Source organism: Alligator mississippiensis, chromosome 13 (genome assembly GCF_030867095.1).
Source record: "Alligator mississippiensis isolate rAllMis1 chromosome 13, rAllMis1, whole genome shotgun sequence".
Classification (NCBI taxonomy): Eukaryota; Metazoa; Chordata; order Crocodylia; family Alligatoridae; genus Alligator; species Alligator mississippiensis.
The window spans coordinates 24,081,037-24,094,378 of NC_081836.1; the positions used below are offsets into that span (position 1 = coordinate 24,081,037).

General features: G+C 40.3%; 1 protein-coding gene across 5 annotated transcripts in view; it reads right to left on the reverse strand.

The window, feature by feature from the left end:
• CREBBP (CREB binding protein) overlaps positions 1 to 13,342 on the reverse strand; it is a 181,723-nt gene that overhangs the window by 48,660 nt on the left and 119,721 nt on the right. For all 5 annotated transcript variants that reach the window (XM_059716341.1, XM_006264798.4, XM_059716338.1 and 2 more), the window contains exons 17-19: positions 9,065 to 9,183; positions 4,433 to 4,672; positions 3,531 to 3,619 (exon numbers count right to left, since the gene is read on the reverse strand). In XM_059716341.1, the coding sequence (XP_059572324.1) occupies positions 3,531 to 3,619; positions 4,433 to 4,672; positions 9,065 to 9,183 (448 nt within the window). The remainder of the gene's footprint in view (positions 1 to 3,530; positions 3,620 to 4,432; positions 4,673 to 9,064; positions 9,184 to 13,342) is intronic.

A 13,342-nucleotide genomic window follows, 5' to 3' on the forward strand; every position in this document is an offset into this window, starting at 1 on the left:
AAAAGGGCAAGAACAGTACAAATCTATCTTATTAGCTTATGCCTGTAATTAAACACAAGAACATTTTAGGAGTGAATACTGATATTATTTTTTTCCTTTGTAATTAAGAAATTGCTTATTTTAATCCACTATCAGTTTTAGCTTAGGGGACTCTATATGCACCTAAAAGATTGGGCAATGAGTATCTGTAAGAGCTCCCCATAGTAAATGTCACTTAAATAGCTAAGGCTTTAAATGTTATACCAATAAGTAGTCTTCAGTCAGTCTCTCCAGATAATTAAATCTTAACTCATATTGTGAATGATACCATTCAATCCTGGAAGGTACTGAGCACTCCTGACCTAATTCAGCAAAGTTTACATTATTTTGTGAGATCAAAACCAAAATACTCAACACCCTAGAAAACTGAACTGCAATTTTCCCAAAGGTTGATCCCTATACATGAAATAATTAAAATGAGAAAAACCAAACACAATGAAAATGAACAACTGAAGCATTCCAAATATCTATCTATACAAGCATCTCAGAAGACAACATTTATAGATACTTTGTTATTGATATGGAACTGCAAAGGAATGAAACTGGCTTGTAACTTTCAGAGCTTTCTTTTGCACACTGCATGCCTGAGTGCACCTGCACATGTGTACACACACACACACACACACACACACACACACACACACACACACACACTCTCTCTCTCTCTCTTACAACTTACAGCAGGCATACAATATTATGGCAACTAGAGTCACAAAAACAAAACATGACATGGTTCTTGTAACACTGAAAAAGAAAAGCTTTTCAAATGCAGACTGTTTAGATAGTTGATATCATGTTTGAGTGCTGCAAATCAAGGCAAGTGTTAAAACATTTTTCCAGGCACATCTAGAAATTCAAAAGTTTCAATTAAAAATAAAAAATACATATGAAAGAAAATTTATATAATTACAAATTGGAATTGATACCACATACATATGCATCTAAATCCAAAATACGTTTCAGAAAATTTTTATTTCCTTTAACTTACAATTCTAGCCTTAACTCATTGATTAAAAAAAAATGTCCCTACTGAATTATTATTTTTAGCTTTTTAATTGAAATGCAAGGCTTTATTAATTCCACAATGCCTAAACACTGTGATGTGATGAAGTAGCATTTTAGGAAACAGAAGGAGCATCTGCTAAAGTCGGCTCTTACCTATGAAAGCTTAAGCCTTTCTGGATAAGTTAGTCTAATGTACCACTCTGCCCTGCCTTCTGCCTGACTTCAGACAAAAACAGCCAACTACCTTTCTTTACTACTAAAATAAAATTGAACTACACTACTGAACAAACAAGTCTGGATTTCAGATGAAGACATTACAGCCAATGCTCTATCAAACTATATTCTTCAGTGGACTGAATAATCCTGATAATCTCATACTTGAGTAGGAACTGTATGTTTTATTATTGTTATCTGTTTTTATGACTTTGGTACTGTATGTTGCCCTGAGTTTTTTGGGGGAGGGCAGCCTCAATCAAATACATTATATTAACAGCTATCCCTTTTATTTATTTTAAAATAGAGCCTTCTTTTAAAGGATACTCAACCATCTGGATTGATCAGTTTAAAATTCTCCTGTTAAGGGTTCACATTTAAAAAATACAAGTTTTGCCTTTCTTAGCAACTGTGGGAACACACACCTACCCAAATGTGTATCAATGGAAACTATCCCATATTGAATTTCATGCTTTGTAAGTCCTTTTATTTGTTCTTAAAATTTTAAATAAGATCAGGAGATCCATGACCTATATTTTAGTTCTCAAATGGAAAGTCCTTAGTCATCATTCATGTATAACAACTCAGTCTGAAGAGCAATGCCCTATCCCCAATTCAACAAGCTACCTTGCCTGAATCACCATCACAAATGAATGACACCTGGAAAAAAGAACGCTTTTATCCTTTATTTTAAGCACTTAAGAGTCTATTTTGCTACACAATGAAATCCATAAAGCCTACAAATCACTACTACGTACATTCTGACTTTGCACAAAAGACCTTCTATATAATACTACCCAATACATCTGATAATAGTGGTAGGCTCTAAAACAGTGAAAAACCATGTTACAGAACCAGGTTATTACATGGCAGTGTCAGATAGTTAACTAATTAAATAGATGTTACACGTAGCACTACAAAGTGTCCTACTAAAAAGAAGTCTCTCTCTGGAAGAAGAAATTATTGTGGCAGATCCACCATTATTGAGATTTTACAGAAGGTATGCATGTCCATCCACAGTCAAAGTTTGATATGTTAACATAAGCATGCTAACTGCCTGGCAGAGAACAACTTGGGAACAAAAATAAAACACAGTATGGGCTCCTCTACTGAGCTACGTTTTAGCTGTGTTGAATACTAGAGCATTATATTTCAATATGATTTTCATAATGCAGAGTCTTGAGAGATCACTTAAATGCCAACTGTCCAACCCTATTTATTACATAACTGAAGTTAGAAGGCAGTCTGCAGTATACCTCAGAGTTGGCAAGTTTCAGGCTTTGCTAAATCTCTGCTAGGAAGACATTTTATGCTGTAACTTGAAACACTTGTTCCCTTTTCTGGAGTCCTAGTGAGTTTAGGTTTAAAAAACTTCTTTTCTTTTTTAAAGTGACACCTTACTGATGGATCAAGAAGTAATTGGAAGTTACATTTTAATTGCAACAAATATGAGGAAAATCAGAAGTGTGCTAGGCAGTGTATTATTCAAGTGCTTTAATGAATCCTAAACTTTGTTTAATAAAAGGACACCAAAAGATATTAAATCACATGTTTTTCCTCATTTTAATTGGAGACTACTTTTTTAATTCCAAATTTTCATGGAATCCTGGGAGCTTTTATAGAAGGCGAAACTTACAACACATTTAAAAGAAAAAAATTATAAATGACATTTGCAGTTACTCCATTCAGCTAACTTTTCACTGAAAACTTTTTCAAAGCAAGTTCAAGCCCATGTTTCATTTTAAGATTTTGCTTTCATGTCCTAACTTGGTGCAACATTTTCAAAATATCCCAATGCAATCAGACTGATTTAAGATGAGGTCATTTACTTTCCAATGTAAATCTTTAAGATGATCTTTCAAGTACTCTTATATTATTCACTTTTCAAATGCCACCTACAATTCTAAGATGCACCTGCACATTTGTAATTCTTTCAATGCAAAAGGCATGCTTTCCTAAGCTCTTTTTTGTTATAAAATAAGGAATACTAACAAATTATATGGAAAATATGAACTGCTGGGGCAGTGCAGAGTCTCTAAACTGACAAGCATCTATATCTTTATAATAAGATATAATGTAAAAAACAAAGTTGTCTACAAAATGGGGGTTGGGGGGCACATAAGGATAAACAGTCTTATTTTCTCTTGACTGGGCAGAGAAGAAGAAAACAAGGTTAACATTATTCGTCTTAATAACAATTACATTACAAACAGATGAACTCTGGCACTCACTGCATCTCATTTCCTGGATAAAGCAGAAATGTTTTGACTTACCTATTCTGGTAACTGTAGTAGGCAGCATCGCGGGGAATAGTACACAGCTGCTTACCATAGCAGCACAAGGTCTGTGGAGAAAACTCATACTGCAAAATAAAGGAGAAAGGAACCTTACAAATATGACTATAGTAACGACGGCTTGTCTGAACAAAGCTAGGGAGTGTTGTCATGAAAACACTCCTTGTCCACTTCCTCTCTGTATGCTCACGCTGCATGCCAAAAAATGAATAGCTACTGTTGAAGATTGGCTGGGCATATTCAATGTTACTTTTATTAGCACTCTTGAGACAGAGTGGTGCAGCGCTCACCTTGACATATGCCAAAAAACTAACAACATAATTTTTTTGATATTTGACAAGCATGGAGTGGTAGAGTGGGTGGGGCATGTTTTGAGAGTAACCTTCCCCAGCAACACTTGACATGGTGTAGATATGCCCAGAAATGACAACAAAATGAATCTGATATCAAGTATACTGTAATCACGACCCTGCCTTCTGCCTGGCTTCAGACTAACATGGCTAACTACCTCTCCACACTGATACAAAGTTAGCTGGATACAGACAGATCCTCCACTGGTCTAGGTCCCTTAATTTCAAATGGAGCTATGCTGACTGACACTAGCCAGAGATCCAGCCCTGTATCTATATTACAAATTGGAAGATACAGTGATTCAGTAAACTAGCATGACATTTCAGTAACCTTTAAGGTTAAAATATCACCAGTGATAAAAATCTGACTAGCAATCTTTGGTGATTCTCCAATTTCCGTGTGCTCTTGTGAAAGTCAAAATTTTAGCTATTGCAGCCAGGAATTTAATTTATCTTAATAAAGTCTAGAAGGACACTTTTTGCTTAGTCAAATTAAAAAACCTTTCCTGCAATGAAACCTGAAATATATACCTTTCGTCCACAACAATATCCAAGCGACTGCATAACTGGGTCAATTTCTTGTTCAAAGACCTCTGCAAGTTTAGTGCAAAATTTGTAGACCCTGGAAGTCTTGCGATTATAAAGCCAGGCATTGTTAAACATTAGCCAGACATCATCCACGTACTGCCAGGGCTCTTGGTACTGCCCAGTATCCAATTTACGTTTAATAGTAGAAAGGTCCATGGGATTCTTCACAATGTCAAAGTAATCCTTCAAAATAAATGAATAAAAAAAATCATATAAAAAAAAGCTATTGCATTTACAGTGACACACTGGTTCACACAATTTTGAATGTGAGCAAAGAGAAATTTATGCATGACCATAAAAATATGGTCTGAGCACTTAAGTGGGGTTTGCTCTGAACACTTAAGTGGGGTTTTACTCTTGTACACAGCAACTCTTGGCATAAGAGTACATATTGCACCCAAAATGGGTATTTGGGTAACATTTAAAACAATGCAAAAATAACTTAACTCTCACTGTAAGTCTCTGGGACTTGGCTAAATGATTTAACATCCCCATTTGACATCCCCGAGGAAAATCTGAAAGGGGCAAAAGTGCCTTGAGGTTAAAAGGTAAAAGTTTCACGGTGATCTTATCTTTAAAAGTTGGTTTTCAAAGGTCCCTTGAAAGGATGCTTCAAAGAGTTCAAAAGCGTAAAACAAGTCCAGAAAGTCTGTTTTTGCTTAAATTGCATAACTCCTTAAACACATCAAAGAAAGTGTTTAGAAAACCAAAAATATAAAGATCTAGACAAACATATCATAAAGCCATTAGCTTTACGTGGGCCTTGAACTACTAGCAACTACACTCTTCCAAACAGTATTACTTTCTGATTTTGACTCCTGGTTTTCTTCCATTCCTCTCAATTTCCTACGCTCATCTTCAGTGACTTGAATCTCCATGGTGATGACCCATCAATCACCTGTAGCTACACATCTGCTTGCCCTCACCTCTTCATTCAAACTGCAGACCTGTTCAGTAGGGCTGTGTGAAACGGCACTGTTCCGTTTCGCCTCGAGTTTCGATGGAACAGTGTTTAGTCTCCAATTTCATTTAGAGTGCAAACAGCTGCTTTGTTCCATTGAAACAAAGTCTATTTTGAGTTGCACTGGGGGATGCGATGTCAGCCCAGCTGGGTTGCTTTCCTGTCTTCCGTGCTAGATTGCACCAGGGGCGGCAGGGCTGGGCTGCCTCACCACCCCGGCACGATCTAGCACAGGGGATGGGGGGGCAGCCCACCTGGGCTGCCTCATGTCCCCTACCGGATCTGGCGCTGGGGATGGGAAGTCAGCCCAGCTGGACTGACTTCCCATCCCCAGCCTATGGTCAACCAATCTCATTTTGTCTCGAGATTATTTCGAGGCCCTTTGTTTTGTTTCAATTTTGCTGTTTCGACTTCGAAACTGGTCGAAACAGTGTTGAAACAAAACGGCTGGCGAAATTTCGCACAGCCCTACTGTTCAGTTCTCCCACTCACCAAAATGGCTACCATTTCAACATGGTCTTTATTTTATTAGGCACTATTTTCCACTTTTCTGTTACTAAGTATTCCACCAACCATGTGGTCTCTTTCAGTCCTACCCAACTTGGTCTTTACCTAGTTTCCAGTCATCTAACACTGGAGACTTGCAACTTCTCAACCCTCTCCCTTCCTGCTCTTTCTTCCCTTTAGTGGTTGATCCTATTTTCTAAACCATACACACTTGATCCTCTCTACAAGTTCTATTCACTCTGCTTCCCTTCTTCCTTCTTTGCCCCAGCATCATCCCCATTTCCTTATCGTGCTCCTGTACTCAACTTCATGGAACATCTCTGGCAGAAATCCTATGAGAAGGCTGACATCTTCACCACAAGCGTATTCTCTCTTCCTTGATTTCTGTCATCTTCCTGACCTCCTTTCCAAACTAACTGAATGCAGCAACTACAGTTCCAGCCACCTTTGACTTACCCCTTCAAATGTGCTCTTTCCTGCATCTGCTTTTCTCTCTACACAGGACCTTAACCAATTCCTTTCAAGAGAAAGTTGACTTTTCCTCCTTCTCAGAGCTTACCTTCCCCACTTCCTTCCCTCTCCCATTTCAGAAGCTTAAATTTGTTTTTTTTTAAATTCCATCTACTTACCCAGTGACCTCATTCAACCTCATGATTTCCTCCACATTTCCCACTTATTCCCTCCTTATCTTTAACTCTTTCTGGCTTTCCCCTCATGAAAAAGCATGCTTTAGTCTCTCCTATCTTGACTTACCCATGTCCCACTTGCCCCTAGAATTACTGCTACATCTCTCATCTTTATGGACATGGAATATGCTGTCTACAATTGTAATCTGGAGTTCATCCCTTTCTATTCCACCCTAGATGCTCCTTCCCTGCTTGTGCCACTTTCACTCAACTGAAACTACTCTCAAAGTCTCTGATCTCCTTAGAGCAGGGGTGTTCAACCCCCAGCCCATGGGCCAGATTCAACCCCTGGAGCATTGTCATCTAGTCCATGGCGCTCCCCACAGATCTGAAGATTTGGTGGTGGGGGAGCAGTGGCTGCTCCCTTGCTGCCAAAACTCCGGACCCATAGGGAGCTCTATAGGCTGGACAATGTGGCCCTGTGCGCTATATTGGGCGTGCAGGGTAGCACAAAGACAAATCCTGGACTGCAGGGCCCAATCGAAGCACGCAGGTCTAGATGGGGGTGGCACAGTACCACTAACTTCGCCTGCAGGGCGAAAAGGTTAAGCACCACTGCTTTTGAAATACCTTTAGATTTTATTCTATGTCCCTGATATACCTGCTGATGCACCAAACAGTGGTGTTCTTGAAATATGGCCTTCCCTTGGTTTCCACAGCACTGTCCTCTCCTTGCTTTCCCACCTCTCTAACGGTTTTTCTGTGGATCTCTTGGGGCTTCTTGTTTATTATTTCTCTCATTTAGTTGGGTTCCAAAGGAATTTTTTCTTCGCTTCTATCTATTTTCCCTCTATGTCAATTTTAGTCCCATATTCAACCACCACACCTCTATGCCAGCAGCTTACAGGTCGATTTCTTAATTTTTAAGCATCTCCTTCTGTCCAAACAAAAATATCTGCCTTTCTCTCTGGCAATGTATGGCTGTCTACCCACATGCTCAAATTCAACATGGTTAAAACAAAGTTCTGACTCTACCCTGCCTGTCAAGTTCTCACTCCTATCTCCTTTCTCACTCACTGTGTAAACAAACATCCTGCCTGTCACTTACTCTTTTAATCTAGTTACTATCTTTGATTCTGACCTCAGTAGATGCTCACATTCATGTTAAGCCTAAGTCTTGCCAATTCTTTCCTCATCATATTTACATGAAGGTTTAGCCATTCACATACTGCTAGAAACTCTTGGTCCAGTCTCTAATCATCTTTCATCTCAACTGTATTGCCTCAAAAATAAGCTGCTTGTTCTCATTTTCAAAGCCATTTGTAATCTATCCCCAAACTACCCATAGATTCTCATTCCTACTGAAATGGAACCAATGTTCTCTGCATATTTAAACTTTCAAAAGGAGAACTTTTATTCTGTATTATTCTATATTGTTCTTTCTCGTTTGGGAAAGGCTTCCAAAAGATCAAAGCTACCACATTATTCTCCTTAAAATTCTTCTTTGCCAAGATGCCTTAAAAAAAACAACAACACCTCAACAGTTAGACATGGATGTTCCAAGATCACTACCTACCATGCTGACCAGTACTGCTTTTTTATATCCTTACACTCTCATTCTGACTCTATATATCAGTTGCCTCACCACTTACACCTAAGTTTGTAATAGACTTTGTTTCTGTTGTGGAAAGTCCCCAAAACAATAAGGCCCTAGATTTTGACTGGAGGTCCAGTCAGTAGCCAATACAAAATAATACCAAGAACGGTAAATGATGACAAAATCTTTAAGGGAAAAAAGTGTTTTAAATGGAAACCAAGTCTTCAACAAAGAAGCAACCTATATAGGTTTCCCTCACTTTATGCTGTACATGCGTTCCTGGAAAACAGTGCATAACTTGAACTCACATAAAGGGAACCTACTTTACAATGTAACAAATAGAGATATGTTCCAAGACCTTGACTGTACTGACCCCCAGACCCACTTCTACAAGACAATTTTGGTACTCATCAACAGTAGACAGTACACACATGCACAAGGTAGTGGTGAATGTTACCAAAATGGGGATGGCAACTACAGAAACACACGTCGCAGATGAACAAGGAGCACAGATCCACACAGGAGAATATATTTTGGTGCGTGTCAGTCCCACAATGCACTGCACAAAGCAGCTGATTACATGCTTCCACCACACCGATCATGTAAGAGTGAATTTACCTTGCATATAATGAACTTTTGGTATAAAAAGGGTCATTGCATAAGAACGAATGCTCACATAAAGCGAGGGAAACCTGTACTACATTCTGGTTCAGTTACAACTGAAAGTGAGCAAGTTTTAAAATGTACAAAGCAGAGGTACACAGAAGCATTATGCTGAAGAAACAAGCATAAAAATGTGAAGTAAAACAAAGTAGCCCAAATAAATGTAAGATTTTGCATATCTTGCTGTATATGCTACAAAAACATCTGTCATTCTAACTCACTGGAATTCCTAGGAGTTGGGGGTCCACAGGCTGTCTGAAGGGTAGAGACTCAGGGTCCTGCCTGTACAATGCTTCAAGGGTAGGCATGAGAGCCTGGCGCAGCTCCTCGGGTTTGAAGACTTGCGGGGGGGAAAAGAAGGAAAAAAATACACAGACACTGTTACACAAAAGAAATCCCCTCAGATATTAAAACTGTTCTGTTGTGTACACACACGGATAGTAGCGGTTACCAGTTTTTTTTGGTCTCTGAACAACTAGGTTCATTAATGTTAATGTGAACGTTTTGTTCTGCTCTGCATATTGTCACATTTACTCCCATTTTCTCTTTCCTGAAACTGTGCCAGATGTATTACATGTAAATATAAAATCTAATAAATGTATTGGTTTCATGAACAGAAACTAATAATCTTACACTGTGAAGGGATAAAATGATGAACAATAAGGTTTTTTTTCCCCCCAAAGAGAAAAATAAGCTAAATGTAATTCTTTCTTCCTCTTTATCATATATAACTTTCTTACCCTTTACAGAATATTTTAGAACAAGGAAAGCTGCAGGCAATGACCAATGATCCACAGAGAACTGTATACTTGACATGTTTTTGTTATATTAAGTGGCACAGGAGTTTTCTGGACACAACATGGAAGTCCTAGTCTGATGGGCTATCAATTATTTGGATAATACTCCCAGATTTATATGCGATCCACATTTTCAGCCATCTGACATAAAAGTGTAAGTCTGATTATACATTTCTCTCTCTCCCACAGATGGGAAAACAAGGCAGTATTTTTCCGCAAAGTTAATTAGGGGAGCTCTCTGTACATCCCAGGCATATCATACTGTTTCCTTCGGGGAAACAGAGTTTTGACAAAAAGGAGAGGACTATTTCCTGAACACAGTGAAAAAGGTTAAAGTGAACGGACAAAACAGCTCATTTAAAGATCTGCCCAGCTGAGGCCAGACTTTCAGTTCAGAGATTAAATACAAAGTTTTGTTAAGGCATTCAAATCAATATGGAATCTCAAAAGGATTACTCTGCATAATCGCCTTATTCATGCTAACTGTTTTCACTCCTCAGAAATTTAACAACAGGTGGGAAGGGTAGGAATTAGACTCTTTGTCCACAATCAGCACACTGCATATTACTGAAGTATGCCTGTACTGAGGTTGACTTTCAAACCAAAAAAAAGTAAAGATACCCAATTCTTTGTTCACTTGCACTTTATTTGGTTATTTTGCACACAACTGTTCAATACATTACCATTCCAGTTTTGTACTTGTTAACATCTTTACACTGATGTATATGATTACACACAAAAATGGGGCTGAAAAACGGGATTGCTCTCTTATAGAGAACTGAGAATTTGGCTTTACATTTTTAGCTTTGCATCAAAGACTGGAGTTTCCTTTATAATTCAGGCATAACAGACTTCAAACTTTGTGACAAAGAACAAAGACTGTTATTCTACATTTTTGTACAGTGCCTGGCACAACAGCTTAAGCCTTGGGGGCACAACCACAAAAAGTAATACAACTGCAAATATTGTAATTTGGTATATTGCTTTCTTAAGGATTGGAATACATTTCTAACAGCAGAATGGAGCAACATTTCTTGATTACTGCCAATATAATACTAATGGAATGCACCAATATCAGAATATTTTATGGTGAAGTGGAATCTTGAGCATGTGTTTGCTTGGGGAAAAAGAAAGAAGGATTACTGGACACCAAAGATGGGGGGAGGGGTTCTACTAATAAGAGAACCTATTCCACTGTGTCATTCTGGACTTCATGGAACAATAACTGGATGTCTATAATGACAGAGAATGCCAAAAGCACGCTACCCTTTCCCAGATGTAAGGACATAGGGAGACAGGCTATCCCCAAATACCATCTCCCAAGCTTGGCCACAAGAGCTCTTCTGTGCCTTTCCTTCAGCTTCTTTGAATTTCAGAGCATGCAAGATTTAACTGAGAAGCTGGGTTCAGGATAAGTGAACCCGAGATTTTAGGAACTCCCTTGTTTTTGTAGTCCTTACCTGGTTATATTATAAACAAATTTCTTCTCTGGCAACTGTAACAATTTACAGGTTTCCCTCAATTTATGGGGTACATGCATTCCTGGAGAATGGTACATAAAGTGGACTTGCTTTATAATGGAACAAATAGGGATAGGTTCCCATGGCCCTGAGGGAGGCTGGGACTAGGGAAGGTGCTAGGGGAGGGGTGCTGCTCCCAGGGATGCACAAAGGCGCACAGCAGAGAGAACTGGCAGTCGGTGCAGGGTGGCGGGGGGTACAGCTCTTGCTGCAGCAGGGGCTGGGGTGAGTGGGAACAAGTGGAGCCCTGGGGGGCATGGCGCTGCTTGTCTGCACTCACCTCAGCCCCTGCTGCAGCAGCCCTGGGAGCAGCTGCCACAAAGGGAAATGTTGGTGGGTGTGGAGGGGTGGCAGGTGCCTCTTGCTGCTCTGTGCCCCCTGGCAGGGCTGTGCCGGGCTCTTCTTGGGGGCACGTACCTCCCGGATTTGTGCATGGTATCACAGCAGGCTGCTGCAGCTGCTGCCAGCCGCTCCTGGGGCCACTGCAGCAGGGTCTGGGGTGAGTGTGGATAAGCTGCGCTGTGCTGTGCCGCCCGGGGCTCTACTTGTCCACACTCACCCCAGCCCCTGCTGCAGTGGCCTTGGGAGCAGCCAACACCAGCTGCCTGCACCACAGCATGGTGCAGCCCAGAAGCTGGGGTGAGTGGGGACAGGTGGAGCCTAGCGACTGCGGGCAGCTGGCACCAGCTGCTCCCGAGTCTGCTACACCAGGGACTGGGGTGAGTGGGGCCCCAACCCCACGGCCCTTTCTCCTCCCCCCACAGACTTAACAGCTTGGACAGGGCATGGGGGGTACCTATGCCAATCACATAAGAGTGAATTTACCTTGCATATAACGAATTATGGGTCTAAAAAATGCACACTGCATAAGAGTGAATTTGCATATACACAACCTGCATAAAATCAAGGGAAACCTGTACAAGAAAAGCTTCCACATTCCAAAACATCTGGAAGCTATTAAGGGTTTAAAATCTAGAAATGTATGCTCCATTATCTCAGCCAAAACTGTACTTGCCTGCTGCACCTGTCTTACACAAATGTGTAACAGGGGATCCTGCCTTGTTACTGAGTGAGAAATTGAAGGCTGCTCCTTTAAGCCAAGCTCAAGAAGCAGGAAGAGGCAGGCTGTGGGCTATATAATAAGCCCTGCAGCAAAGGCAGAAGGGGCAGTCTGACCCAGGCAGAGCTGGAGGAAGGAGCTCTCTGGTGGGAGCAGAACAAAGCACTGTTGGGAACTAGAGACTGATTGTGCTAACGGAAGGAGTTTCCTGTGCATGAAGCTGAGAAGCAGTACCAGAAAGTGGCAAAGGAACTGTGAGTAAGCCCAGAAGGGCCAGAGCTCATAGGAGCCAGCAGGACTAGATAGCAGCCTGGGGAAGGTTTTTAGAAGAGCTGCCCACTTGCAACTTACTAGTACTGCTCATTGCATTTTGTGAGCTGCAAGGCTCTTGCTTATGAAAGCTTATGCATCTCTGGATTAGTTTCTAGGGTGCAACTAACTTGTCTTCTGCCTGAAAACAAGTAAAGGTAAAGAAGCATGGACTTAAGTGCTTATGGTCATAGAATTTGTTTCTCCTATGCTGGTTAGACACCTCTGTTTTGGGTTTCTCCCTTTTGCAAACAAATATTGTGTGTGTTCCTTGGGAAGGAACGTGTTCTTGTGGATATAAGAGGTCACAAGGAACTAGCACACAACCATTATTTGCCTTATTTTGTCTTGGATACATAGTTCTTTGCCTGAATCAGTATACTCTATTATCAATTAAGTGACAACATCTTGTTGTTAGACAATATGCTTGGATTTGGTTCTCTTTTTTTCTTGTAGGCTTTTCAGTAGAGGATCCTGTAGCATATGGAAGATATCAATGTAAGGTTTGGTGGTCTTTTGAAACGCCTGAAGAAACTGGCCACCTACCAAAGATTCTGTAGGGTGGGGTGGCGTGGCATATTAGCAAGTCCTAATTAACAAACACTCCAAAATGTTTTTCTTTTTGAAAGAAGTGAGGGGAAGAAAAGTGATAGGAAAAAGCTTAGCTGATAACAATAATATCTGTCTCTTCCCCATAGTGTCTGAAGAAGGGCAAGGGAGACATTTACAGTTGTTTTTCTTGAATGGCTTCTTGGCTAGTTTGGAGTTTCTTCAAGGAAGTAATGTTGTAAGGTATGGTAGCCTGGAGCCAGA